A 27,868-nucleotide genomic window follows, 5' to 3' on the forward strand; every position below is an offset into this window, starting at 1 on the left:
CATCCACCCAAACATGTGGTAATAATGAGTATGCGCCGTTTTGTGTGTGTGTGTGTGTGTGTGTGTGTGTGTGTGTGTGTCTGTGTGCAGTGCTTGTCTGTGCCACAGATAGCTTTTATCAAAATGTGATGATTAGTAAAAGAGTGGGTGAAGGTGTGTCACTGTGGAGATGGGTGTCAGATTATTTTTAAGTCCTGCATAAATGCGTCAAAGGATTCAGAGTTCTGCAAAGCCTCGCTTTGCCCATCACTACCACTAACCCACAGTCAGCAGGCAATATGATTGCAATAATTTGTAGTATTAGAATTTGTAATGGTATTTGTGTCTTTACTACTTTTGCTTAGACCAGTGGATCACAGTGACAGTTGAACAGTTGGTCCTTGGTGGAGTGTTCTGCAGACACTATCAGGAATTAGTCCAGCATAATTTAACATAAGGAATCAAACAAATACAAAGTGTGATTTTTGCATGCTTACTAATTATTTACTAATTAAATTAGATATTAATTATTTAAATTAAAAAAGTTGAAGACATTTACACCACACAGTGACACACAGAAAAAATACAAATGATATGAAACAGGTGAGTAAAATATGGACCAGTTTTAACAGTTTACAGTGTGCTTGTTTTACACAATTTAAATACAGAAACAGAGGTGTAGAAAATCTAACATTTTTTTTATTTTGTTTTTTTTTTACCTCACCAAGCAGGAACAGGCAAAATATACAAGCTGTCAGTGCAGAAGCACCAGGTTCACAGTCTCATGACAGACCACAAGATACAGTCTGACTTAAGGGTTAACTCTGCCCTCTGCTGGTGAGTGTAACAAATGTGCAGAGGGCATTTAACCTACAGTGGACATGTTTTATACTCAAAATTATTAATCTCATTAAGCTATGAGAATGTCCAGAGAGAAAAGCATCCCGGGAAGAATTTGTTGAGTAACATTTTCCCAGAATGAGAACAATATTGGCCATTGAAAAGTGCTCACCTGTTGGACGTTTAAAGCAAGTATTTATCCTTAAACAATCTAGGTAAGTTACTATTGCCACAACTGATATGATTTGGCTAAGATTTTATGCCTGATGATTTTTGAGGCATAACACTCCTATTTAATGGGGACTGGGATGGAAACTAGGAGTATACTAGCTGTGATGCCCTGAGGCTTGCTTTTGTGCCTGCTATCTTCTCTTGGTCCTGACTGGGGACCTTTTACATGTTAGGCAAATGTGTTCAGTCCAAAGACGCACACTTACCCTTGCACAATAAAACATTTAAAATGTTACCTGAAAAGGTTATTAAACCAAAAACATGACAGCAAAATAACAGAGGGATTAGGAAATTATGTCCAAGTTCCAGTCCTTATTTTGCAGAGCCCCTACTTTAAGACACAGATGTGTGGAGATGACAGTGTGAGAAAAATGGTTCAAAGTGGAATTATTCATACACAAAACCACCAGATCAAAGAACATTCATCCGAGGGAAACCCACAATGAAACTCAAATTTTGTTGATTATATCATTCACAGTGGAGTACACTGGCTCGTCTTCCTCTTTCTCCTTTTCTGGTTCAGACTGTTTCAGGTCCATCTCTGTCATCATCTCCTCCTCCTCGCCCTTCACCATTTCACCTTCCTGTTTGTCTTTTATTGCTTTCTTAATTTCAGCATACTCCGTCTTTGTGCTTTCTTGCTTTCTCTCTGACTTGTTGTTTTTTTTCAACAGGGAAAAATCAATGTCTGCATACTCCACTTCTTGTGGAGCACCGCTGATTTCAGGCACGTCTTTCTCTGCTGCCACACTTTCATCTTCAACTTCTTCTTGTGGGTCGGACTGATTGTCTTGTGTTTCTTGACCATCATATATGTGCTAGGTACAACGTAAATGATACAAGTCAATTACCAGCCTCCAAAAACCCAGTATTGCACATTAGATTGTGTCTATCTGGGTAATCTGCAATACAATATGTCAAAATCATGTCATGCAGTTCTTTTTTCTGTGGGTTGAAAATCAGGTTGATTCAAACTTAAATTTTTCACAATGCTTACACATTCCTTACATTTTTCCATTAAGTTTAATTCGTGGTGTTTGAAATAGCAGCAAGAAAGAAAGAAGTCACAGTGCTGACTGTACTATAAGACATACTATCTAACAGAAACTTCAATTTATGCATTTTTGGTAAAACTCCTAATTAAAGCTGAAAGTCTGTCCTTCAATTACATTGATTGTTTGATTAAAAATCCAATGTGGCTGTGTACAGAGGCAAAACTACAGAAATTCTGTGTTTATCCAACAAATTATGGACCCATATGTAGTAGGGGTGCAACGATACTCGTATCGATATTGAACCGTTCGATACAGTGCTTTGGGTTCGGTACGCATATGTATCGAACAATACAGCATTTTTAATTTATTTTATCAACTTTCCTTCTGACGGTGCTGTCTGTGTTGAGCGCTCAGTGGATCTGCGCTCGACAGTGCAGCCTAGGCGGAGTAGTCGAACACAGATTCACTGAGCGCAGGGCAAGCTAGCGAGACAGAAGTTAAGCTCTCCTTGCAACATGGCAAATTGAACCTCCCCCACCCTCATTCAGATGTGGCGTTTGGAACTATTTTGGTTTTCATGTGATGTATGACCCTGAAGGTAAGCATGTCATGGACTAAAGTAAAACAGTATGTTGGATGTGCCAGGCAATGCTCAATTACATGGGTGGGAACTAGTGTGTTAGCGCAGTTAGCTCGTTAACGTGTTGGCTGTCCAGCCCCATGCAAGGGGCAATCCGCGGTAGCTCGTTATTAACGCTGACAACACTAGTGGGAACACAACGAATATGACTGCACATTTACGCCGACATCATCCTAGTGCAATGACAAGTGGAAGCAGAGAAAAACAACAAGCAGGCATGCTACAAACTTTACCGGAGTCAGCGGTTAGCACATGACTCTCCTTATGGGGACCTGATATGTTTAATATGCTGCTGAGAATATAGCCCAGAAGAAGCGTATATTATAGCTTTTATTTTGGAAAGAGCCATTCCTCTGTAATAAACTCTCTTTTCCAAAGATGAGTGATTCCTCAATCAGATACAGGGCTCGCAAAATCGCTAGCCCGACGTCCCGGGGCTAGCGATTTTTCCAGTCGGGCTGCCCTGCTCTGCTCGTCGGCCTATCATAGGAAGGAAAAATATATGTCAATGCTTTTGCATTCTTTCGGAAATGTAGCTGGGTAATTATGTCATTGGCAGCGGTGGGCCACTGTGAATATGTGACATATTGAAATGAATTTTTTTGCTTTCACTTTGCAATCACTCGAACTGTGTATAGAGAGCTACAGCACTGATTGGTGAGTGATGATAATTTGCGCACCAATTCCTCTGACATCATCTTATCAGTCGTTAGCTTACTATGCAAACATGACAAGTGAAATCTCCCGCAGCAAGCTTAAACATGTGAGAGGTTGATCGCGCAGAGAGTCGCTGAGCTTTGTGTGAGTGCGTGTGTAAAAGCAGCAGGATATATATTTTAGTTCTGCTGAGCCAAATAAGACAGGTCAGGGTGAAGAAGTGACAGCCAAAGAAAAGCTTACCACAAAACAGAAACGTTATGACAAATCAGACTATAAGGCAAAAAGAAAGTGCAGCTTTATGGTTTCATGGACAAAAGAATTTCTGTGGCTGCAATATGATGAGCTAAATAACCAGGGCTGCACATAAGTGGTCCGCAGGTGCGTATTCGCTGTCAAAATAAAAAACGCGCACAAGATAAGAAGTTACAACGCCTGTTTGCATACATAAGATTTTCTGGAGGAGGACAGACATTTATTTAGAACTCTTAAAGATGTCGAAGAAGCTCCTTTAAGCAGTTACTTTGGTGTTCCTCCACCTCCAAAGAAATGTCAGAAGGAGTTCAAACCACAAAAGAAGCCCGTATTCTCGGACAAGTGGTTGCAGGAGGTGAGCTGGCTTCAAACAAATGATGAACGCACAGAGATGTGGTGCAGAATGTGCTGTGAAAATTTAATAAATGACAAATTAATAAAAAGGCATGAACATTTTTTTGTATCGAAAAAATATCGAACCGTGACACCAAAGTATCGAACCGAACCGAACCGTGAATTTTGTGTATCGTTGCACCCCTAATATGTAGTTCAGCATTCCTATGTTATAGTCCACAGTGTTTTCATGAAATAATCTTAATGAGAATAACTGGGATTATGTTGATTTATCTGTTTTCAGTGATTTAGGAGGATTATGCAAAACTTACCCTTTTGGGTATCATGAAACTTGGTGGAGAAATGAAGGGTGGGCTTATGAAAAGAACCAATTAAATTTTTGTATTGATCTGTCCCTGTTTCTTTAAAGTTGCAAAACTTTGAAGCAAGATGAGTTTTCTTTTTCTCTGTCCTCTTTTATTTGATATATTTTCCTTAAGCAAATGCTGATGAAACAGACTGATAGAGGTTGGACTGTAGTTCAAAGGCATCATGAATACACAGTAACCTACCTCCAGTACTTGTTTATCCTTGCAGATCTTTTAGTACGTTAAAACTATATAGAAAACCAAAAGACTAAATATGTATATTTCAGTATTGAGGATATTTGTGCACAATTAAATACTTTATAATTATGTAAAAAAAAAAAAAAAAAAAAAGCCAAATGAACATAAATACCTGTGGATCGTCTTGACTTGTTACCATCTCCAAAGTCTCATCCAAATTTCCAGAATTCTTTGTTTTTTTTCTGAATAAAGGGGTTTTACATTATTAAAGTCAAGTGTAAATACATCTATTTAAAAAAACTGAAAATATAATAAAAATAAGTGTCGTACCTTGAACATTTTTTAATCAAACAGCAAACAACTGCAGAAAGAACTACTCCAATCAAAAAGGCAATGATGATTTCCAAATATCCCACGTTCAAAACCGATGACTGAGCTGTACTCAAATGGAACAACATGAAAAAGGTTATTTCAAAGATGCTTTCAATTATACACAGTCCAATTAATTGATTTTCCTAATGTTTTTATAAATGCAAAGGTCTCACTTATGAAAATTAAAATACATACCTGCTGTATCGGACACACTTCGGATCATTAGATTTTTTTTTGCTTCTCCCTTTTCATTGTTGCTCACACATTCAACAGTGCTGTTGCCATAGTTTTTTACAGTTAGACTGACAGTGCTGTTGACTGTGTGGTTTGACACAGTCATTTTGATAGCGTACTCTTTGTGGTTTCCTAGGAGTGGCCATTTGATGGTAGGTAAAGGAAACCCTTCACTGATACACACACAGGTCAAAACCTCTGCTTGAAGCACACATCCAGAGCCATCCTGGATCTTTGAAAACCCTGAAAACACATGACCAGAAATAAAAAACAAGGTAAGGTATGATTTTAAGTGTAAATATGAACTTCACATCAAACAACCGTACTATCTACTTACAAGACACAATCACACTGACAGATGATGTTACAGTTGTGTCTGGATGTGTTGCTGTGCAGGTGTACTGTCCAGAATCTTTTGCTGTCACATTCTGGATGACAAGTGTAGCTGAGCCACTGTTTTCTGAGCCACTGTCATTATGCAGGGCAGTGTAAGCTCCACTATCTTTGCTGTTTGTTTTAGAGCTAAGGTCTCTCCACATGATAAGGGCTGGAGGGAAACTTTCAACACTGCAGGTCAGATTCAGAACATCTCCCTCCTTTATGATTGTATTCCCAGTGATTTGAGGTGTCCTTATATCTGTGGAGCACATTGCAGTAGTTTTTTTCAGAATGAAGAAAATTATTATTATTATTAAATTATTATTATAAAGTTATTTTAAATAATAAGAAATGGTTTCCAATGGCTCTTTAATACATAGATGTTGAGGCAGCTTAGCATATTTAAAAGTGTCTGAATACAGTTGTTTAATTTCTTTAAACTGATATTTTTTATTTAACTGAGTGAAAAAAAGCTCTGTCTAAAGGATAAAATTGCTTACTCACACATCACTGTTATGTTGATGTTTTCCTTTAGGGTATTGTTCATGTGTTTCGCTGTACAGACGTACTGTCCAGAATGTCCAGTTGTAGCATTAATTATGTAGAGTGTGGCTGATCCAGTGTCATTGTGAAGGGTTATATCAGAACCAAGTTTAGACCACATAATCAGAGATGGAGGAAAACTTTCAACACTGCAGGTCAGGTTCAGAGTTTCACCCTCCTTCACATTTGTGCCCCCTGTGATGTTAACTTCCTTCACATCTGTTACACAAAAATACAAATTACACAATAATGAAACTTCTCTTTCAGCAAGACCAGTTGACTAAGAGAGCACACTGCTTTCAAAAGAATTCAGCATACAAAGTTATATAGTAAAAATACTCACAGTTTACTTTTAAAGTTGAACCCCCCTCGGTAATTTTTTCCCCAGTGAAGCGGGTTTTACAGGTGACATTGGTGTTGTGGTGTTCAGCAGAGGAGTTGAAAGTCAGAGTTGAAATGTATCTTTGTGTGAAAGCAGTTAGATTTTTAGTCCTGAAAGAAGTGATGTTTCCTGTAATGTAAGATTCAGACCCTCCTGCTCCTCTCCATGTCCAGGTGATTTCAGGAACAGATCCAGAGCAGAGACCAGGAGCAACACAGGTCAGTGTGGCCTGCTGTCTCTCTGTCAGTGTGGGAATCTTAACTCTGGGTTTCTGACTAAGACCTAGTGGAAACATAGAACGTAAGAATAATCTGGTTAACTGCCTGAAGTTCATCAACTAGATATATTTTGGCTTAAATTATAGGAAATGATGTTAAACAGGTAGATGTGGAACATAAAGCGTTGTATTTCGTTCTAACAGCACACAGGGGTAAATAAATGTGCAAAATCACTTCATACTTGAGACAAAAAATTAATAAATAAAGTAGCACAACAACCAAGATTTATTCTCAACATCCCTTTTTTGATGCACTGTTTGTACCTTCAACTGATACAGTTGTCCTTTGAATAGATGCAAATCCATCTTCTGTCCGTTTCCGTTCACCATTAACTCTGATCCGATACGATCCAGAATCCGACTCTTTGAGATCATTAATGATGATGCTGCAGTTTTTCTGTCTTATATCAGGCTCTAAGAGTGACACACGTCCTCTAAAGCCATACTGAACGCGGATATTGTTTTTGCTGTGAAATATTATTTCATCATTATAGTCACATCTTGAATATGCTTCACATTTGTACCAAACTATATGTTTTGGTGTAAATCCAAAACCAGTAGTGAAAGAACACGGGATCACAACACAGAGTCCAGCCTCTGCTGTTACTGTCTCACTAAGTGTGATGCAGTATTCTCCAGTGCATTGTTGTGATGTGCCTGTTAATACAAAGGAGGAGGTAAAAAAAAAGAGGAAAAGAATATTTGGTTCATCTGAATAGTTATATATTGCACAAGTCAGGTGACAATGATCTTATTAATTTATGTGAACTCTAAATTCTGTTACATGAATTTATACTTATAATTTGATTGCATGTCAAAAAAACACTTTTACTCTACACACACACACACACACACACACACACACACACACACACACACGCACACATAACCGCATAAAACAAAACACTAATAAAGCAGGATTAGAGGAATATAAAGAAGAAGAATCAAACCTGTTTCAGCACACACACACAAAAGGAAAGTCACCCAGATCAGAACAAACATCCTGACTTGATTCTCGGCACGTTCAGTCTCTCCCTCCAGAGACAAACTGTATTGCAGCAAATGAAGTAAAGAGAGATTAGAACAAAGGAAATGCAACATTTTACGTCACACATCGCAATACAGGATGTTGCATGCTTGGTTATTCCATAGTTATGTACCAGTTTTACCGACTGTGCCAACACCACTACCCTAAAGTTTTTATGGTAAACACACACAAAGATCTGTTCTCAAAAGATTAAAAAGGTCAACAAAAGCACTATTACAATACAAACTGTTAGAACTGCATATTCTCTGTCGTATTCCATGTAACTTTAGGTCATCTGAATCATTTCATGAATTCAATAAGTGGCTTCCGTCTAGCAAGTTTTTTGACCAGTACAGTTCACACTTTTATATAATCCTGCGGCTCATTTAGTGTTTTAAAATATATTTTCCACAAAAAACATTAAATGTTTGTTTTTTTACCTCTTTTGTCTGGTCTTTCACCACTCCTCTCTCCACCGTGATCTCAGCTGACCTTTATCCTTGAAGTTTCTCTTCCTCACTTCTCTTTTTTCTTTCTTCCTTCTTTTTACAACAGGATTTCAGGAAGTGTGAGTACATGTTCAAATTGAATTAGGGCAGACCCACTTTTATGAAGTTATTATTTTATATCGCACTATATATGCTCTAATAAAATACTCATCAAGTAATGAAAAAAAAAAAACCTTTATAAAAACAACAAAAAGATGCTCCATGACTGAAACTTTATAAAGATAGGTTGTTGCTGAGCACTGGGAAAAGTTGAGTAGATTTATTTCCAGGTTTGTTAGATACATTGACAGAAGTATTTTTTGAATGTTAAATTCATGAAATACTCTATTTGGTTATGGTCCTTAGATTTTGGTTTCATTGGTTTGGTTTGGTTGCTAGTGTGATTGTTTATGTCTTCAATACTTATATAACAATAACTATTTTAATGGTTTTGGGTTCATGTTCTCTTTTGATTTGCCTTCTGTTTATTTTGTCTGTGAAGGTTCTCAGTCATCCAGGGCATTCTAGTCTAAGGAGCTTGGAAAGAAAGGCGTCTGGACTTCTTTAGCTTTTTGAAGATGTTTCACCTCTCATCCGAGAAGACTTTCCAGTTCTAAGAGCAAATGGTGGAGAGTCCAAGACTTCAAACCCTATGGGAGTGTCCCCCTGTTTTATGGACACCCTATTGATCCTCTACCTAATCAGACAAGCTGTGGTCGCAAATTTTGAAGCTATCCTGATAACCTTATCCCACCAACGATGTGGAGATTCAACTTTTTTTTTTAGATCCAATTAAAATCAAGCACTCAAAAAGATGCCCTGGAAAAAAGTAGAATTCTTGGAACTGAGTTTAATACATTGAATCACATGAACAGCAGGAAAAATACATGCAGACATTTAGCAAGAGAATTACATAGCAGAAAGCAAGCAACGCAAAACCCTGGGGTGTACAGCCTCAAGCACAGACAGCAGAGCAACACAGAGATGGACAGAAAGAAGCAGCAGGAAGAAGGTGCTGGGGTGTCATCTGGTCCCCTAATATATAGTGACCAGTATTCCCGCCCCCTGCTGCTGGGTAACTTTCCCACTCGTCCTGAATCGTCCAGAGGCCAGTCAGGACCCTTTGGCTTTTTCTTATCACAATAGGTCATGACACGGTCAAACATCGCACATTAATCCTAATTATTATATCTTACACAGCAAATGGCACAATCTTATCTTATACAATAGGTTACATGCATAACATGGTGATTCTCATATATAAAAACACTTTATTGTAGGTTTACAGCGTGTGTGTGTGTGTGTGATTATATCATATGATATTTTATCATGAAGTGTTCAAGATCTCTGTTACAGTGTTACTGTTTTGGCTGTGCTGCATGAAAAATGTTGAGTGTGTAGTTACCGGAGTTGGAGAGTGAGCTATTCAGGAGAACTCTCCCCTTACATTAACTGCCCTGTTACTGTACCACCTTAATAAACCATGTGCTTAAGACTCTAAGTGAAAGTTATGTTTAGTGCAGATAGTGTATATAGTTATTTTGTTTTTTAGTTTTTTGTATTTTCTAGTTGATTCTGTTCTTAATATTCAAGCAGTTTTGTATTTTCAACTTGTATCAGGTCTTTCTTAGTCAATTAGCTCCTGTTGTTGCTTTTTTTTTTTTTTTTAATTTTGGCTTCCGTTTGATAGTGTGTGAGTTTGTCCAAGCTTCCCCACTATCCTCTTATACTGTGTCTTCAATGTTGGGGTTGTAAAAGTAATTTATTGCACATTACTTGTTACATTTATTAAAAGTAATGCAGCACATTAGTTAACTACTTGTCAGAAAAAGTAATTTGTTATACTACTTGCTACATTACTTTTGCATTACTTAGCAATGATAAATATGCAGAGAAAGAAAAAGAACATATTATATTATGTAAATGCTGTTAAAGAACGTTCTGTGTAGAGTTCATGATGTGTGTGAATGATTTATAATGGGTTACATAATTTCATGAATATATATTTAGTGTTAAAAATGTCTTTATTTGAAATGTACATGTGTAAAGTGTAAGAGCTAGTTTTTTGTGAGAACACCCTTAACGAGAGCACACGAGACTTTTCTATTCCCAAATAAAACATTAAAACTATACAAGACAAGCAGTCAACGAGGTATTTGTCATTTGAGAAATGTTTTTATTTGTGTTTGGACTTAATACTTGTACTGTAAAGTTGCTAATTGGTTTGTACTGTTCACTCTTGACCAGTTCTCACTGCGTACTGGCGTACTGGTGTACTGGCGATGGTGAAGCTAAGGAGGAGAGAAAGCCCAAGTAATAAACGCCTGTTTCAAAGAACCAACCTGTGTCTGTGTTGTCGTGAAGAGAACTACACAATAAATATGTGTTAATATAAATTAAACTGGGCAGATATCATTAAAAAGTATTTTACATGTGCTATACTTGTAGGGTAGTGTGGACCAATTGAGAAGAACAAGAACTGAACTTTGAAATCACAATAATCCTTCAAAAATTTCTTCTTAAAGTCATGATGACTGAATGCGACAGCCTCATCTGTAATCTTACCTTCACTACTTTATGAGATGTTTATACATAAAATGAATATTGCATGGATTTGCACTACCATGAGTTGACCAACATGGTTGCTTCTTTCATGTTTCAACATTAGGGATCTGTGTATCAACTTTTTGACAACAATTCAGTTTTACTAAGAAGCCTTTAGAACAAGTTTTCTCATCATTATTATTGCTACCCTCCTTCTTTTGTACTTTTGTCTTTTTTGATCAAACAAATACTAAATTTCTACTTAATGTATACTAGTGTCTGTGTTTTAGGAAGAAACTCTCCTCCTGGCAGGGTTGTTGCATCACAGACTCAATCATATTTCCTTCAAAGAACAGAATTTCTTTTGTGCCAATTAAAATACATTAGCATTTTGTAAAAATCTGCATTACTAAAATTCTATTCTAATATAAAAACAAAGAAAGATGTGTTGTTGTTTATGTAAAGGGAATACTTAAAGCGATTTTAGGTGTCTGCATTTTGCTCATTTGCTGGTTCATTATTAGATTTTGGATAACTAGAATAAGTTAAAAAGCTGTAATGTAGTTAAAAAAAAACATGGATTTTTAAAAATGTACATTGCTGCAGCACTTCTTCTCTAACAGCTTATAGTTTAATCATACACATGTGAGCCGCAGTTCATGTATTAAGCAGTGTATTAATCTTTTAAACATTACTTGTTTATTCCTCTTCTAATTCATCTGTTTTCAGTAAGTTTGTCTTTTGTGAAGATTATGCAAAAATTCTTTTACTGAATTTCACTGAACTAGCTTTCAGCTAGGATGTGCATATTAAAGGAGCAAATGAATTTTGACATACAAGTGGCCCTCTTTCTTTAAAATTACAGAACCTTGAAGCAGGATGTGCCCTTAAGGACAACAAAATACTGCAACTGTAATCTCGTCACTGTTTACTGTTTCCGTTTCTGATTTCCCATCAGCATTATTATTATTTTTATCATGACCTTGCTCTGTGACCACATAAATCTGATGACTTTGATGTGTTTGAATTACACCGATTTTTTTTTTTTTTTTTTACAAAAGAATAGCCTGTACTACAAGCAAGGAGCAGTGTTTGCTTTGAAAGAGAAAACACACATCCCTTTAGGGTTGTGTCAGCAAGGGTATCCGGTGTAAAAATCTGCCATATCAAACATCACATACGCCCCCTGAAGAAACCCCTTCTAAATGTGAGAGTCTGTGAGTCTGTGTTTGCACATATCTTAAGGAATAGCGCATAACTGCCTGACACTTGTACAAAAAGCTGTAAAGTTCAACAGGTTTCACAACATTGTAAAGAAATGCAATTTTTCTAGCTGCCCACAGAGGTCGACAAATGTGCAAAACCCCCCATTAAGATAAGAAAAACATACTTTTTAAGTGCTCATTTTTAATCTAGCTTTTCAATTTAAAGGGTGTTAAAGAGAAATTACACATCAGTTATATGTAATAAGCATACAAACTTACCAGACAAACGCAACATAAATGAAAATGAGCACAATTATTCAATTATTCAATCACAACAAATGTCGCCTCAAGGCGCTTCATAGATAGAATTATGAGGACAGAAATGTAAAGAGAAGCACTGACAAATGATGAGCTGTAGTAAGAATAGAGGACTATAAATGTTAGGGTTAATGTGTTGTAGGTTGTCATTTAAAAAGCTAGAATGCTTTTGTTTGCTCCCTATGTAACCCACGCATATGAGTATGTGCACGACCTTCATAATGAGAAAAATCTGCCTTGAGAAGAACAGACTCCACTCAATGAAGGAAGCCACCTGGCGGGACAAGGTAACAACAACATCCTGGTAGGGTTGCACTCACATCATATAACCACTCACATCGTATAACCACGCTTGCACAACACACTTTGTCAACATATATAGTTATTTGTCTTAGTTAACACAGCAACAAGCTTTATGAATATTCATGTATGTAAACAATAAAAACAACCTGCAGGGGGAAGCAAGTCGAAGTGGGTTGGAGACAACTGCTTCCCTCGTGGAGTGTGTAAACCAGAGCTCTGTGTGACCTCGTTCCTGAGTAAGTTTCTGTTTATCCAGCAGTATCAGAGGTGAAACTCTGACATTAATTTGCAAGTGTTTGCTTGGCAATACACTTAATATGTTAGTTAGCAATGGTAAGGAAGGAACAAGAGAAAACTGTGTTTTCCTGTGACCATCTATGAGGGTGTAGCCCTATTTTCTCACCTGCTTCTCCCACCAATTCAGTTCAATTCAATTTTATTCATACAGCTCCAAATCACAACAACAGTCGCCTCAAGGAGCTTTATATTGTATAGTAGACCCTACAATAATACATACAGAGAAAAAAACCCAAACAATCATATGACCCCCTATGAGCAAGCACTTCGGCGACAGTATGAAGGAAAAACTCCCTTTTAACAGGAAGAAACCTCCGGCAGAACCAGGCTCAGGGAGGGGCGGGGCCATCTGCTGCAGCCTTTCTCAGTGGTCTTCTGCAGCCAGTGATCCATCAATGGCAATCAGCAGAATGACATTTAAGACAAGCTCAGCCCTTCACTCTGTTGTCAGCTACCTCACGGTGGTACCCAGGCTTTCATGCTAGTTGTTGTTCGCCTCGCCAAAATGCTTGCTCATAGGGGGTCATATGATTGTTGGGTTTTTCTCTGTATCTATGAAGCGCCTTGAGGCGACTTTTGTTGTGATTTGGCGCTATATAAATAAAATTGAATTGAATTGAATTGAATTCATGTGTTTTGCCTCGTGCTTACTTTTGTCTCTTTGTGCCTCAGTTCTCTTGCCAAAGACTCTGATTCAACTCACCTGCAGTACAATCACCTAGATGCTGGTCGCTGCTGTCAAAACTCACCAAGTCAGCCTGCAAACTCACCACTCTCACATGCCTATGGCCCTGCTCTCCACTGGATCACTGGAAATATAAGGTCGGAACCTTTCCTTTACACACCCTGCTATTCAGCCAGATGCTCACCCAGCTACTTTCACTAAAATCTTTATTATTCTCTCCACTGAGTCTGCTTTTAGCTCCACTTTAACATACTGGACACATAGTGTAAAGAGATTTATTTATTGTGTAATGACAGTTTTCTCTTGATATCAATAACAAACTGTGTATGCAGCATATCATAATCATAAAACAGGCATGCTCTGTGATTAGTCCATGTTAACCAGGGGTCTCAAACGTGCGGAGTGGGGGCCACTTGCCCACATCACCTTTAATTGGCCTGAAGCAGTATGATGCAATTTGGCACATGAGGTTAAAAAACTATTTTTGCTTTTTAAATAAAGTATAATATTTTTTTTTTTAGAAAAGCAAACAAAACACCACATTTTCAAAAAGTTTGGCAGGTGTTTTCTTGTTTGTTTGTTTGGGTTTTTTTGTATTACTTAAACATTAAGTGGTAATCCAATGAGTACCAGCAGTGGCCCACAGCTCAAGTTTGAGACCCCTAATTTAAAATGATTGTTGCCTCTAATTTGTACCTGTGGATGATTTCTTAGGAAAAGTTCAAGGTAGAGTAGTAAACTTTTTTTGTGTCATTTTCCAGGTGATATATTCATCTCTGTAATTATTCCTCTGCCTGACTTTCTGGATATTTGGCTGCTAGTCTTTTCTTTTCATAATTTCTACCTTGTCATGCTGTCAAACTCAGTGCTGACATCATTGGATGATCACGCCGGCCTTCTCTGAGCCAATCAGCATCCATTTTGTGTGCTATAAATCTTAGTGGTCTTCTGTTGTTCTGCCTTTCAGACTCCTTTGTTTACAATTTTAATGGACTCTATGTATAAGTTGAAATAAAAAGAGTAGTTTATTACATATAAAACATTCCCTACAATGCAATGTAAAAAATAATTAACAAAAAAAATAACAGACTGCCACTACAACAGCACAGCTTTCTGAAACTTGTGACTGGAAATCTGACGCCTGACTTCTCAGTTTATATGTTGTGCAATAACATCATAATCTGGTGACACATCCGCTTTTTGCAGTGACATGTAGGTTCTCTCCTCCTGATGTAGGTTCACCTTTTTTCTTGAATTCCTTTGATGAGAAGAAACAGAACCTCATTATTGTCTAAAAGTCTTGACTGCATTTAAAGAGTCAAACAAAAACATAAACATACATGTGGAGAAACATACCAGAGGAACCATATGTAGGTTATGCAGAAGGCATTCAAAGTGACAGATACACCAGCAACAATCCAGGGAAGAAGTGTACTGTAAGAACCACAGTGTTTCACACAAGCTGCTGTAAGACAGAAGAGAACACATGCAAACACACATACACACCAAACACACAAAGATAGATATAATAAAAATGTATATGATTATATATTGATATATATAAATTATGTTTCCTGGAGCCACAGCTGAGAAGCTAAACATCTCCCTGCAGGTTGCCAACCTCTGTTCTAAATTTATACTGTTGTGTAGCTACTGTAGATATCTCTGTGCAGAATGTTGTTGTGATATTTTGTTTATTGCAAATGTTTCCTTTGATTTGCACAGTTTGGATCTTTGAAAACTCTGAAAACACATGATCAGAAATATAAACAACGTAATAACCAAGGTAAAATAGGATTTTTAGTGAAAATATTAACTTCACATTCAACATTGGTACGATGTACTGTCACATTCTGGATCACAAGTGTAGCTGAGACAGTGTTTTGCCCTCATTAACACTTATATTCCCATTGAGCTAAAGTTTCCGTTTATCTGTGACACACATTTGGTTTATTAAGGAGGAAAAATATCTCAAATACTTAGTATATATATATATATATATATATATATATATATGGCTAGGTGAAAAATGTCTATTTGTCAACTCTATAAATGAATGTTGCCCTTGCTAGTTGGAAAGATAAATATTACTACTTATTTGTACTTTATTAATGTGTAACATCAGTTAAGTGTTAGGACAGAAAAAGCCATCCACCATTAGTGGATGCAGTGTTGCTGCTTACCTGACTGAAAAAAGCAGTTTACTTACACATCACTGTTATATCGATGTTTTCCTGCAGGGCATTGTTCATATGTTTTGCTGTACAGACGTACTGTCCACAATGTTCAGTTGTAGCATTAATTATGGAGAATGTGGCTGATCCAGTGTCATTGTGCAGGGTTATATCAGAACCAAGTTTAGACCACACAATCAGAGATGGAGGAAAACTTTCAACACTGCAGGTCAGGTTCAGAGTTTCACCCTCCTTCACATTTGTGCCCCCAGTGATGTTAACTTCCTTCACATCTGTTACACAAAAATAAAAATGACATATTAATAAAACTTCTCTTTTTCTCTTTCCTGTAAGACCATCTGACTAAGAGAGCACACTGCTTTCAAAAGATTTCAGCATGCAAAATTAAATAGTAAAAATACTCACAGTTTACTTTTAAAGTTGAACCCCCCTCGGTAATTTTTTCCCCAGTGAAGCGGGTTTTACAGGTGACATTGGTGTTGTGGTGTTCAGCAGAGGAGTTGAAAGTCAGAGTTGAAATGTATCTTTGTGTGAAAGCAGTTAGATTTTTAGTCCTGAAAGAAGTGATGTTTCCTGTAATGTAAGATTCAGACCCTCCTGCTCCTCTCCATGTCCAGGTGATTTCAGGAACAGATCCAGAGCAGAGACCAGGAGCAACACAGGTCAGTGTGGCCTGCTGTCCCTCTGTCAGTGTGGGAATCTTAACTCTGGGTTTCTGACTAAGACCTAGTGGAAACATAGAACGTAAGAATAATCTGGTTAACTGCCTGAAGTTCATTAACTACTTATGTTATGGCTTAAATTATAGGAAATTATGTTAAACAGGTAGATGTGGAACATAAAGCGTTGTATTTCGTTCTAACAGCACACAGGGGTAAATAAATGTGCAAAATCACTTCATACTTGAGACAAAAAATTAATAAATAAAGTAGCACAAAAACCAAGATTTATTCTCAACATCCCTTTTTTGATGCACTGTTTGTACCTTCAACTGAGACAGTTGTCCTTTGAATAGATGGAAATCCATCTTCTCTCCAATTCAGCTCACCATTAACTCTGATCCGATACGATCCAGAATCCGACTCTTTGAGATCATTAATGATGATGCTGCAGTTGTTCTGTCTTATATCAGGCTCTACGAGTGACACACGTCCTTCAAAGCCATACTGAACGCGGATATTGTTTTTGCTGTGAAATATTATTTCATCATCATAGTCACATCTTGTATGTTTACATTTGTACCAAACTATATGTTTGGGTGTAAACTCATCAGCAGTAGTGAAAGAACACTGGATCACAACACAGAGTCCAGCCTCTGCTGTTACTGTCTCACTAAGTGTGATGCAGTATTCTCCAATGCATTGTTGTGATGTGCCTGTTAATACAAAGGAGGAGGTAAAAAAGAGAAAAATAATGTTTGGTTCATTTGAATAGTTGGGTTAATTTATGATGAATTCTACTTCAAGAATGAATACTTATAATCTGAATGCGTTTCAAAAAAACACTTTTAATATGCACACACACACACACACACACACACACACACACACACACACACCTGCACATATAACCTTATAAAACAAAGCAATGATAAAGCAGAATTACAAGATTATAAAGAGGAAGAATCAAACCTGTTTCAGCGTTGCTGACTCTTATACACAAAAAGAAAGATGCCCAGATCAGAACAAACATCCTGACTTGGTTCTCAGCACGTTCAGTTTCTCCCTGCAGTGAGAAACTCTATTGGAGCAAATGAAGTAAAGAGATATTAAGGGAATTCAACATCTTACATCACACATTGCAATAGAGGATGTTGCACACTTGATTATTCCGTAGTTATGTATGCCTACATCATTACCAAGTTTTTCTGGTAAACAAAGATCTGTTCTCAAAAGATAAATGATCAAAGCAAAATATTTTTTACAGCTCAACAAGATCACTAATACAATAAAAACTGTTACTACTGTATTTTATTTAACTTTAGATCATCTGCATGATTTAATGAATTGGAGAACTGTGAACAGTGGATTCTCAAACTAACACATTTTTTGACCAGCACAGTCAACACCTTTATACAATATTGTTTAGTGTGTTAAAGATATTTTGGAAAAAAACATTAAATGAATGTTGTTGTTTTGTTTTTTTTTACCTCTTTTGTCTATTTCTTCTTCACTCTTCTATCCACAGTGAAACTCTGCTGACTTTTAATCTTCAAGCTTCTCTTTTTCCTTTCTTCCGTATTTTTACAGCAAGATGTCAGGAAGTGTATGATACATTCAAACTTGATTATGACACATTCACTTTTATGAAGTTATCTTATGTGCACATAAGTGGTCCGCAGGTGCGCAATCGCTGTCACAATAAAAGACGCGCACCAGATAAGAAAGCGCGTTTGTGTAAATAGGATTTTCTGGTGGAGGACAGACATTTGTTTAGAACTCTTAAAGAAGCAAGCTCCTTTAAGCAATTACTTTGGTGTTCCTCCACCTCCAAAGAAATGTCAGAAGGAGCCCGAACCGCAAAAGAAGCGCATATTCTAGGAAAAGTGGTTGCAGGAGGTGAGCTGGCTTCAAACAAATGATGAACGCACAGAGATGTGGTGCAGAATATGCCGTGAAAATCCCAGCAGACAAAAACAGTGCCTTTTATATGTACGCAAACGCACGTTGCAACTTCTTATCTAGTGCGCGTCTTTTATTTTGACAGCGAATGCAGCCCTGTATATAACACTATATATGCTCCATATTATATAATAAAATAGTCATCATCAACTCATAATTACAAAAAAAACCCCAAACTTTTATTTTCTTTTTAAAAACAAAGGCAAGATCATCCATGACTGAAACAGTTTTTCAACTTTGAATTTATGTTTATTATTAAATATTCTCTGTTCGGTTATGTCTCTTTGGGTTTGTGGTTTTGAATTCTTAGCAAGCGGTTCAGCTTTTCATTATTTCTCTGGAAATTATTTGGTTTTTTTTAATATAGTTTTAGGTTTCAGTCAGAGTCAGTTTGCATGTCCCTGCTTTCTGCTAAATTATTTTATCCCCCCCGTGATTTTTAGACCTGCATGTTGAAACAGTCTGCAGTGCAAACAAGCATAAAATCAGAAACTGATTGCAATGAAATGGTCCTGGGTTTGTTTTCCAGTTTAGTTTATTTAAGTATTATAAATTCCTGGCTTGCCTAATGTTTATGTTGACTCTTGTATTTGTCCCTCTTACTCAATGTAGTTACCCTCTTAGCAGCTGCCTTGGTTTTATTCCCCCCTTTGTCTCAAGCCCGGTGCACTAGTCTTTTCATGTGACTGTTTTCCCCTTTCAGTTATCTCCCTTCCTGTTTTATTTTGGTAAGTCTGCTATCTTTCCCTTTGTCCTTTGTCAGTTCACTTTCTCCAGCTCCAGTGCTCTCTTTCCATAGTGTTTATTCTCCGATTTCTGTGAGTAGAGGTTTTCAGTTCCCTTTTGTATTTTGTGTTTCACCTTTTTTGTATTTTGGTCATCAGCCTAAATAAACGGCGTGTTTGTTTCACTCTGTCTATCTGTGAGATTTGGGCCCTCCTCTCCACTACATACCTATGACATGTGGTCCTGTATTTGCTTGTGTTACACAATTCAGACTGCTACAGCATGAATAGGTGTTCTGACTTTGATTAAATCATCAGACATGGTGCAGCAGCACCAGGATCACAACTCCACAGTATCTGAGTTGTCGTGTACCGCTGCTGGTTTACACTGCCCCCTATTGGTGAATGGTGTGAAGGGTAGAGAGAAAAAAACTCACTATAAACAAAAGTGTCAAATCTCAGTTTTGTTTTTTTTTTCCAGTTTTATATGTTAGGTTTTTTTACCCTACAATATTAAATGCCTTGAGGCAACTGTGATTTGGCTCTGTATAAATTAAATTTATGTCATTCAATTTTAAATGCCACTGGAACAATATGGTGGATACCCATGCCAAAATAACATAAGGAAATTTCTTACAAGCTGGAGGTTTTCAGAGAAAAGAAAATACATGACCTTAGATATGAAGTTTGGTAACTGGGAAAAATACATTACTGAGAGCAAAATACTGAGAACAAAATATTAAGTAGCTGTATGGTAAAAAAGGGCAACTTTTATTCGTAAATAAATGTACACACTTAATTATATCTTTTCAATGTTTCTGACAAGACAATCTCAGGGTGGGCATTTGCCATGTCAACAATAAAACAGGAAAAATCATTCCACAACATACAGATTTAAGACTAACATTGAACTGGAGATTTTAATATAATAAAGACATATCTAAAACTTGTATCAACCATGACATTTTCTAAATTATCATGCTATTTCAGATAATTTGAGAGACAAGATGACACTGGAACATTTAATTATTTAATATTTTCTGAAACTGAGAACCATATTGGCCACAAGCACTTTTTTTTGACCAGATGGACATTTAAAACAAATACTTATCCTTATGTCGTCCTCCTTTTCTGGAAAACAGTCTTTTATCTCCAGTACCACCACCTCCTCCACTTTCACCTTCTTCTCCACCATCATCTCCACCTTCTTCTTGTACTACTTTCTTAATTTGAGCATCATTTATTGCTTTCCTCCTTAATGCTTCCCTGGCACTATTTCTTTTCAAAGGGATAAATTAGTGTCAGCATACTCCACTTCTTTTGGTCCACGGTTTAAGTTGAGAGTCTGATTTTCTTCTAATAGGGAACCATCATATACCTGTTAGATAGAAATGAACAACTAATATTATTTACTTTCTATCTGGTATCTTTACATTCTTTTGTTATTAAATTGTTGTGACTTTTTTTTTTGGCCTGACAATCAACTTGATGCAACGTTGAATCTTGAATTACTGTCATGCTTTGCAGTTTTTGTATTTGTTGTTTTTGATCATGGCTGTTAAAGATGCATGTTTGCTCATTTATAGGTTCATGATTAGATTTTGGTTCACCAGAATAAGTGTGCAGGTTTCAGTGTTATAAAGCATCTCTTTTCCTGCTTAGTCTGCAAGTCCAGTCTGATATGATTAGTGAATGTGTCTGGTTGGCACACAATCTTGATTGTACTGTATCTGTAGTCATAACTCTATGAGTATGGGTAACAAAACGTTATAGTTTGACCATACACATTTCAAACTGAATCCCAACACAATTCATAAAAATGTTTTCAGGCTTTAACACTTGCAAAATAACTGGCATTATGAGCAGTTGTTTCTCTTCTAACGCATATGTTTTCAGTTAATCTGTTAGTGAGATTATGCACAAATTAACTTTCTCAATTTGAACTAAACTTGGCGGACAGACAAATGGTGGGTATGTAAAAGAAATCAGTTCATTGTGGAATTTCCTTTCAAATTGTAGAAACCTTTTTTTACAGTTTAAATGAAACTTCTTTCAATGCTTAAAAAGTTGAAACTTCACTATAATCCACATGCAGTACTTGTTTAATGGTTTCAAATTGGTTTTGATGTTTTTAATTTCAAAAGCTTTGGATCTTTGCAACTTTGCAGACTTTTAGTAGTACAAAAAACAATTACGAAATATTAATTAATAAAGGGTAAATATGGCCACTTCAGCATTCTAGACATGTGAGCAAAAACTCATATTTTACCAGTTATATAAAAAATGCCAGATGAACATCACTACCTGTGGATCATCTTGACGTCTGTCCATCTCCAAAGTCTCATGAAGGTTTCCAGAGCTCTTCTGTTTTTTTCTGAGAATTATATTTTTTAAGAAGCAAATTCATGTTCAGCCTTATTTACAGAGAAAACCTAATAATAATTAGAAAAGTAAATGCTGTACCTGTAATACTTTTTGGCCAAAAAGCAAACAATTGCTGTAAGAAGTGTCCCAATCAAAAAGGCAATGATGACTTTTAGGTATCCCTTGCTTAAATCTAACGGTTGCTCTGCACTCAAAGGAACAACATGGAAAAAAAGCATATTTTTACTTTATTATATTTTGCACAAGTTAAATGTTTTCTTATGTGTTACTACAAAAATCTAATTGTAGTGGTCAAAAAGTGTTTATTTGAAAACATATACCATATTTTTTAGAGTTGTTGTGGATTGTGAATTTTTCTTTAGCGTCTTCATTTCCATTGTTGCTGACACATTCAAGAGTGGTGTTGCCATGCTTTTCTACATTTAGGCTGACAGTGCTGTTGACTGTGTCATTTGACACAGCAGTAATGACAGAGTACTCAGTGTTGTTCTTGAGGGGCAACCACTGGATGGTAGGTAAAGGAAACCCTTCAATGATACACACACAGGTCAAGACGTGTGACTGAAGCACACATCCTGAACCATTTTGAATATTTGATAGCCCTGTAAAAAGAAATGCCAGATCATAAAACAAAGTAAATTGTGAGTTTGGTATGAATATGAATTTCCGATTCAAGATTAGTGCTGTCTACTTACAAGTCACAGTCACACTGACATTTACGGTCACAATTGTGTCCAGATGTTTTGCAGCACAGATGTACTGTCCAGAATCTTTTGCTGTCACATTTGGGATGAAAAGTGTTGCTGATCCAGTGTCATTGTGCAAATGAGTGTGAATTCCACTCTGAAGATTTGTGTTGTCACTAACTTTCTTCCACACAATAAGAGCTGGAGGGATACTTTCAACACTGCAGGTCAAATTCAGAACCTCTCCCTCATTAACAGTTGTATTCCCAGTTATCAGTGGTCTCCTTTTATCTGTGGAACAGAATTCAGCAATTTATAATATGGAGGGTGAAAAAAGAATTATTCAAGATAACCTTTAAAGAATCATGAAAGACTAAGTTTCCTCGTTCCTCATACTGCTCTCCATGATTCATATCCCAACACTAAAAGAGGGAATATCCTTGGGAATAGAAGTAATATTGGTATCTCATCCATAATTAGATTTCAATTCACTTGTATTTCTCTTTTCCCAATTGAAACATTGAAGGCAAATCACACTCTGTGCTATGGAACTCTTTCTTGAAAGTCAGGTGTTTGGGAATGGAAAGAGAGTACCCAAATGCAGGACGCACATACTGACTGACTATGGGCATGGTGTTTATTATAAAGATGGGATGAACAGAACATGGAAGATATGTCTGTGAAGGTTCTCAGTCATCCAGGTCATCGTAGTCAAAGGAGCTTGCAAAGAAAAGTGTCTGGACTTCTTTAAGTTGCTTGAAGACGTTTCACCTCTCATCCGAGAAGCTTCTTCAATTCTAAGGTCAAATGGTGGAGAGTTCCAGAACATGGAAGGTAAACTAAACTGATTAAGTGGACTGAACTGACAACACACATAAGGAATAGGCAATGACGAGACAAGAAACTGAGGGCTTAAATACACTAGATACTGACGGTGAATGGAAACAGGTGAGAACAGAGCTGAACTAAATATAGTAGAAGATTGGTACTGTCTACTTACAAGTCACCGTCACATCAACATATAAGGTCAGAGTTGTGTCCAGATGTTTTGCTGTACAGATGTACTGTCCAGAATCTTCTGCTGTCACATTCTGGATGACAAGTGTAGCTGATCCAGTGTTATTGTGCAGATCAGTGTAAGTTCCAGTATGAAGGTTTGTGTTGGAGCTAGGTTTTTTCCACACAATATGAGCTGGAGGGATACTTTCCATACTGCAGGTTAAATTCAGAACATCTCCCTCTTTAACAGTTGTATTCCCAATAATCAGAGGTTTCCTTAAATCTGTGGAATAGATTTTAGTAATTTATTTAAGATAAAGAAGGATGAAATGGCTAAAACAAAAAAATATTTGAATATTCTAATGGATGACAAAACCTTTGACCCAGACAGTGATTTTGTACAATACTTTTTCCATGTAGGGGGCATTTTGGCTAGCATGTTTTGGCTTTATTTTTGCCTTGATGATGCAGTGAGGGACACCAGTGTCCTCGTTATTTACAGTATGGAGGGAAACAAAATAATTATTCAAGATACCTAAACACAGAAAGTGGGAATATCTTTTCATAAGATGATATCTGACTATTCTCAAGTATAATAGGGAGCATGTTTTTGTTGGCATGGTTTAAGTTTCCTTGTTCCTCATACTGCTCAGTATCATTCACATCAAAACACTAAAAGAGGGAATATCCTTGGGAATAATAGTTAATAATGTCATTAATAACATTAATGCAATTGAAATCCATTGTTTAATACAGTGGCAAATCAATCGATAATAAGTTTCCTTGGGGTAGTGTTTAGTACTTACATATGTTGGTAAGGTAGTCATAATTTGGTCTAAATATTTTAGGAAGTGTTTTAATTAATGTGGACTTTTGATGATATGACATTTTGTATTGATGAAGGGTCATAATAAGATCATCTATGTTATCTCTCTTTCAATTTACCAATTCACCTCTATTTCTCTTTTAACAATTCAGAAGTTGAAGGGACATCACACTCTAAATTTTGGAACACTTTATTATACCTTTAAATAAAATTATGGCTACTTTTCCAATATATTATAGTGAAATATTAGTGCTGTCTACTTACAAGTCACAGTCACATTGATGTAAGAAATCAGAGTTGTGTCCAGATGTTTTGCTGTACAGATGTACTGTCCAGAATGTTCTGCTGTCATATTCTGAATGACAAGTGTAGCTGATCCAGTGTTATTGTGCAGGTCAGTGTAAGTTCCAATATGAAGGTTTGTGTTGGAGCTAGGTTCTTTCCACACAATAAGAGCTGGAGGGATACTGTCCACACTGCAGGTCAAATTCAGAACATCTCCCTCTTTAACAGTTTTATTCCCAATGATCAGAGGTTGCCTTGAATCTGTGAAACACATTTTGGTAATTTGTTTAAGTTAAGAAAGGATGAAATGGCTAAAACAAAAATATTTTAATATAAATTTAACACAAAAAGAGGGAATGTCTTTCAAAAAACTGTTCCATTGCTCCAGTAGTTTTCCAGAGAAACAATGCCAAATTGTACAGTAGCTGCTCTGGCAGTGCATTGTGGCCTGATAACTATTATTTTATTTTTGAAAATGTATTTCTATTTTCTTACCCACCTTTATCTTTATGTCATGACATTTAAAACAGGCTTACTGTAACAATACAGATCAAGGTTTTTGGCTACCTATCATGTTTATACAATTATGTGAAATTCTAAACTTTACTAGAAGATTAGTACTGTCTACTTACAAGTCACAGTTACACTAACATAAGACGTCACGGTGGTATTCAGATGTTTTGCTGTACAGATGTACTGTCCAGAATGCTGTGCTGTCACATTTGGAATGGTAAGTGTAGCTGATCCAGTGTCATTATACAGGTAAGTCCCACTATGAAGGTTTGTGTTCGTACTCATTTCTTTCCACACAATAAGAGCTGGAGGGAAACTTTCAATACTGCAGGTCATATTCAGAACATTTTCTTCTTCTACAGTTGTATTGCCAGTGATCTGAAGTTTCCTTTTATCTGTGGGACACACAAGTAAAGTGGGATGAAACAATAAATGTAATACTAAAAAACATAAAACATAAAAAAAATAACCTTTGATCCATACAGTGATGGGATCCAATATTTTTCACACTGAGGGAAATTTTCTGTTTTGGCTTTATTTTTCTCTAATAGTGCTCTCCACTATAGTCACTGAAACACCAAAAAGAGGTAGAATTTTTGGAAGAATGGTCTTTCATCTATCAGAAACAATACCGAAGCTGACTACCTGTCAGGTTTATAAACGTATGTGTATTAGTGAACTGCAGATTTGAGAAGATTATTACCGTCTACTTACAAGTAACAGTTACGTTGACATTTACAGTTAGAACTGTATCCAGATGTTTTGCTGCACAGACATATTGTCCAGAATGTTCTGCTGCCACATTCTGGATAACAAGTGTAGCTGATCCAGTGTCATTGTACAGGTCAGTATTTGTTCCATTGTAAGGATTTATATTGGAAGTCAACGTATTCCAAAAAATAAGAGCTGGAGGAAAACTTTCAATACCGCAGGTTAGATTCAGAACATCTCCCTCTTTAACGACCGTTCTCCCAGTGATCTGAGGTTTCCTGTAATCTGTGCAGCACATTTACTTGGTTTATTTAAGGAAGGAGACAATACCATATAACCATTTACCACAAAAATATGAGTGAGCTTCTGCACTAAATTGTAGATGCTAATGTTAACAACAAACTAAACTGATACAGTGTCTTTAACATGTGCACAGTTATTTTCTATCAATCAGCATTTAAAGGACAATTTGATTATTGTAGAATCTCACTGGAGGTTTTCTCTTTAATATACACACAATATTTACAATGTTTCCATTTCTATGACTACATTCATTTTCCAGGAATGTTCTTTATGAAAGTAGTGCTGTCTCTTTTTCAGAAGACCGTTTAAAAAAATATATATATTTTTTTCTTTAAAAGCACAAAATTGTGAACTTACACATCACCCTTACAGTGACTTTCTCCTTCAGAGTATTGTTCATATATTGAGCCGTACAAACATACTGTCCAGCATGTTTTTCTGTTGCATTTAGGATTATAAATGTTGCTGATCTCGAATCACTTTGCAGGTTTGTGTCAGAACTAAGTCTGGACCACCTAATCAGAGATAGAGGGAAACTTTCAACACTGCAGGTCAGATTCAGTGATTCATGCTCCTTCACCTTTGTAACACCACTTATTTTAACTTCTTTCAAGTCTATGAGTCAAAAAGACAAAAAATAACTTTTTACATTACAATTCAACAAGGTTCACAACATTTTATGTTTGTAGCAAATACTCACAGTTAACATTCAAGGTTGAAGTCTCTTCTGTAATTGTTTCACCTGTAAAACTGATCTTACAGGTGACGTTTGTGTTGTGATGTTTAGCTGATGGGTTAAAGGTCAAAGTTGAGACAGGACTCTGTGTTACATCAGTCAGATTCTCAGTCTTGTAATCAGTGCTGTTTCCTGTAATGTAAGATTCAGTCCCTCCTGCTCCTCTCCATGTCCAGGTGATTTGAGGAACAGATCCAGAGCAGAGACCAGGAGCAGTGCAGGTCAGTGTGGCCTGCTGTCCCTCTGTCAGTGTGGGAATCATTACTGTGGGCTTCAGCTTAAAACCTAATGGGGAAACAATACATTTTTAAGTTTTGGTTATACATTTTGGGTGTTTAAGACTTCAAGCATGTTTTTGTTTTAGTCTACATTTTCATACCTTTTACATAAACAGTCACTCTTGGAGAGAATGAAAATCCATCAGGTTTTCCATTCAGTTCACCAATAACTCTGAGGTGATATGATCCAGAATCTGACTGTTTTAGCTTATTAATGAAGATGCTGCAGTTGTTCTGGCTCAGCTCAGGCTCCAAAAAGGACACTCGTGCTTTAAACCCAGACTGAACTTTAATGCTGTTATTGGTGTGAAATATCATGACAGGATTACCACATCTTGGTTCAGATACTTCGCATTTATACCAAGCTATATGTTTAGGTGTAAAGCCATCACCAGTCCTAAAAGAACACGGGATCACAACACAGAGCCCAGCCTCTACTGTTACTTCTCCCTCATTGAGAGTGACACAGTATCCACTGACACAGTGTTGTTGTCCCCAGGCTGAGGCACCTATTAATGCAAGGGAAATATAAAAAAAAAATAGACAGTTTTTAGTTTCAAACAGTAAAAGATTGTGTCTGATCCTTGATACATTACTACTTGAAACAGTAGTAATACTAAATTATGATAAATTCTGGTTGATAATAGATAATTTATAATCTGGATACATGTTATGAAACAGTTTTATATGCAAATGTTAAAAGATTATTGAATATCAGCTGAATTAGGAGGTTACTTAGAAGAAGATACAAACTTATGTCAGCACTGCTACATGTCACAGAGGAAAGCAGAGCGGCCAAGATGAGGACAGACATGCTTGATATTCGATGCTCGACACGTTCAGTGTCGACACCTTCCTCCACTGGACAAATTTGTATTAATGCTAAAAATAAATATTCAGAAATTACATCAAAGGAAAGACTCCAGCTACAGTCACACATCTCATGAAAGTCAGATCTCATGTCACATGCTTATTTATGTTGTAATTATGATGTGTACATCCTTTACCGAGGACTACGGCTGCTCCAAAGACTTAATCTTTATATAGTTAAGCACT

General features: G+C 36.7%; 2 protein-coding genes across 6 annotated transcripts; both read right to left on the reverse strand.

Moving 5' to 3' along the window:
- Positions 1-201: 201 nt before the first annotated feature.
- LOC146508690 (sialic acid-binding Ig-like lectin 10) lies at positions 202-18,013 on the reverse strand. Of its 5 annotated transcripts, XM_085178544.1 has the most exons (11): positions 17,894-18,013; positions 17,376-17,484; positions 16,730-17,119; positions 16,150-16,470; positions 15,759-16,016; positions 5,985-6,242; positions 5,440-5,739; positions 5,064-5,345; positions 4,827-4,932; positions 4,669-4,738; positions 202-1,868 (listed from the first exon to the last, which is right to left on the reverse strand). In XM_085178544.1, exons 2-11 carry the CDS (start codon positions 17,434-17,436, stop codon positions 1,500-1,502), a joined length of 2,415 nt encoding a protein of 804 aa, XP_085034670.1. In that variant the 5' UTR covers positions 17,437-17,484; positions 17,894-18,013; the 3' UTR covers positions 202-1,499. The 5 variants fall into 5 exon arrangements, with proteins under 5 accessions (XP_085034670.1, XP_085034673.1, XP_085034671.1 ...); XM_085178547.1 differs by lacking the exon at positions 5,985-6,242; XM_085178545.1 differs by lacking the exon at positions 17,894-18,013 and having other exon boundaries at positions 17,376-17,692.
- A 1,534-nt stretch (positions 18,014-19,547) lies between these two features.
- LOC146508691 (cell adhesion molecule CEACAM5-like) lies at positions 19,548-27,238 on the reverse strand. The gene is made up of 12 exons (XM_085178577.1): positions 26,914-27,238; positions 26,499-26,819; positions 26,156-26,413; positions 25,499-25,780; positions 24,904-25,179; positions 24,251-24,532; positions 23,162-23,443; positions 22,171-22,452; positions 21,796-22,077; positions 21,554-21,659; positions 21,395-21,464; positions 19,548-20,468 (listed from the first exon to the last, which is right to left on the reverse strand). The coding sequence occupies exons 1-12, from the start codon at positions 27,128-27,130 to the stop codon at positions 20,373-20,375; spliced, it is 2,754 nt and encodes a 917-aa protein (XP_085034703.1). The 5' UTR covers positions 27,131-27,238; the 3' UTR covers positions 19,548-20,372.
- Between the last annotated feature and the right edge of the window lie 630 nt (positions 27,239-27,868).

The sequence above is a fragment of the Neolamprologus multifasciatus genome, chromosome 11 (genome assembly GCF_963576455.1).
Source record: "Neolamprologus multifasciatus chromosome 11, fNeoMul1.2, whole genome shotgun sequence".
NCBI classification, from domain to species: domain Eukaryota; kingdom Metazoa; phylum Chordata; class Actinopteri; order Cichliformes; family Cichlidae; genus Neolamprologus; species Neolamprologus multifasciatus.

What these genes read in the sequence shown, in the direction of transcription:
- LOC146508690 (XM_085178544.1), bottom strand. Translation starts at nt 17,436, where the DNA reads ATGTTTGTTCTGATCTGGGCATCTTTCTTTTTGTGTATAAGAGTCAGC. An exon ending in CATCGATATAACAGTGATGT is followed by an intron (nt 6,243 to 15,758) that starts GTAAGTAAACTG and finishes TTTGTGTAACAG; the next exon opens with ATGTGAAGGAAGTTAACATC. An exon ending in TGTCAGTGTGATTGTGTCTT is followed by an intron (nt 5,346 to 5,439) that starts GTAAGTAGATAG and finishes ATGTGTTTTCAG; the next exon opens with GGTTTTCAAAGATCCAGGAT.
- LOC146508691 (XM_085178577.1), bottom strand. Translation starts at nt 27,130, where the DNA reads ATGATATTTCACACCAATAACAGCATTAAAGTTCAGTCTGGGTTTAAA. An exon ending in CATCAATGTGACTGTGACTT is followed by an intron (nt 23,444 to 24,250) that starts GTAAGTAGACAG and finishes TCTATTCCACAG; the next exon opens with ATTTAAGGAAACCTCTGATT. An exon ending in GACGTCAAGATGATCCACAG is followed by an intron (nt 20,469 to 21,394) that starts GTAGTGATGTTC and finishes TCTATCTAACAG; the next exon opens with GTATATGATGGTTCCCTATT.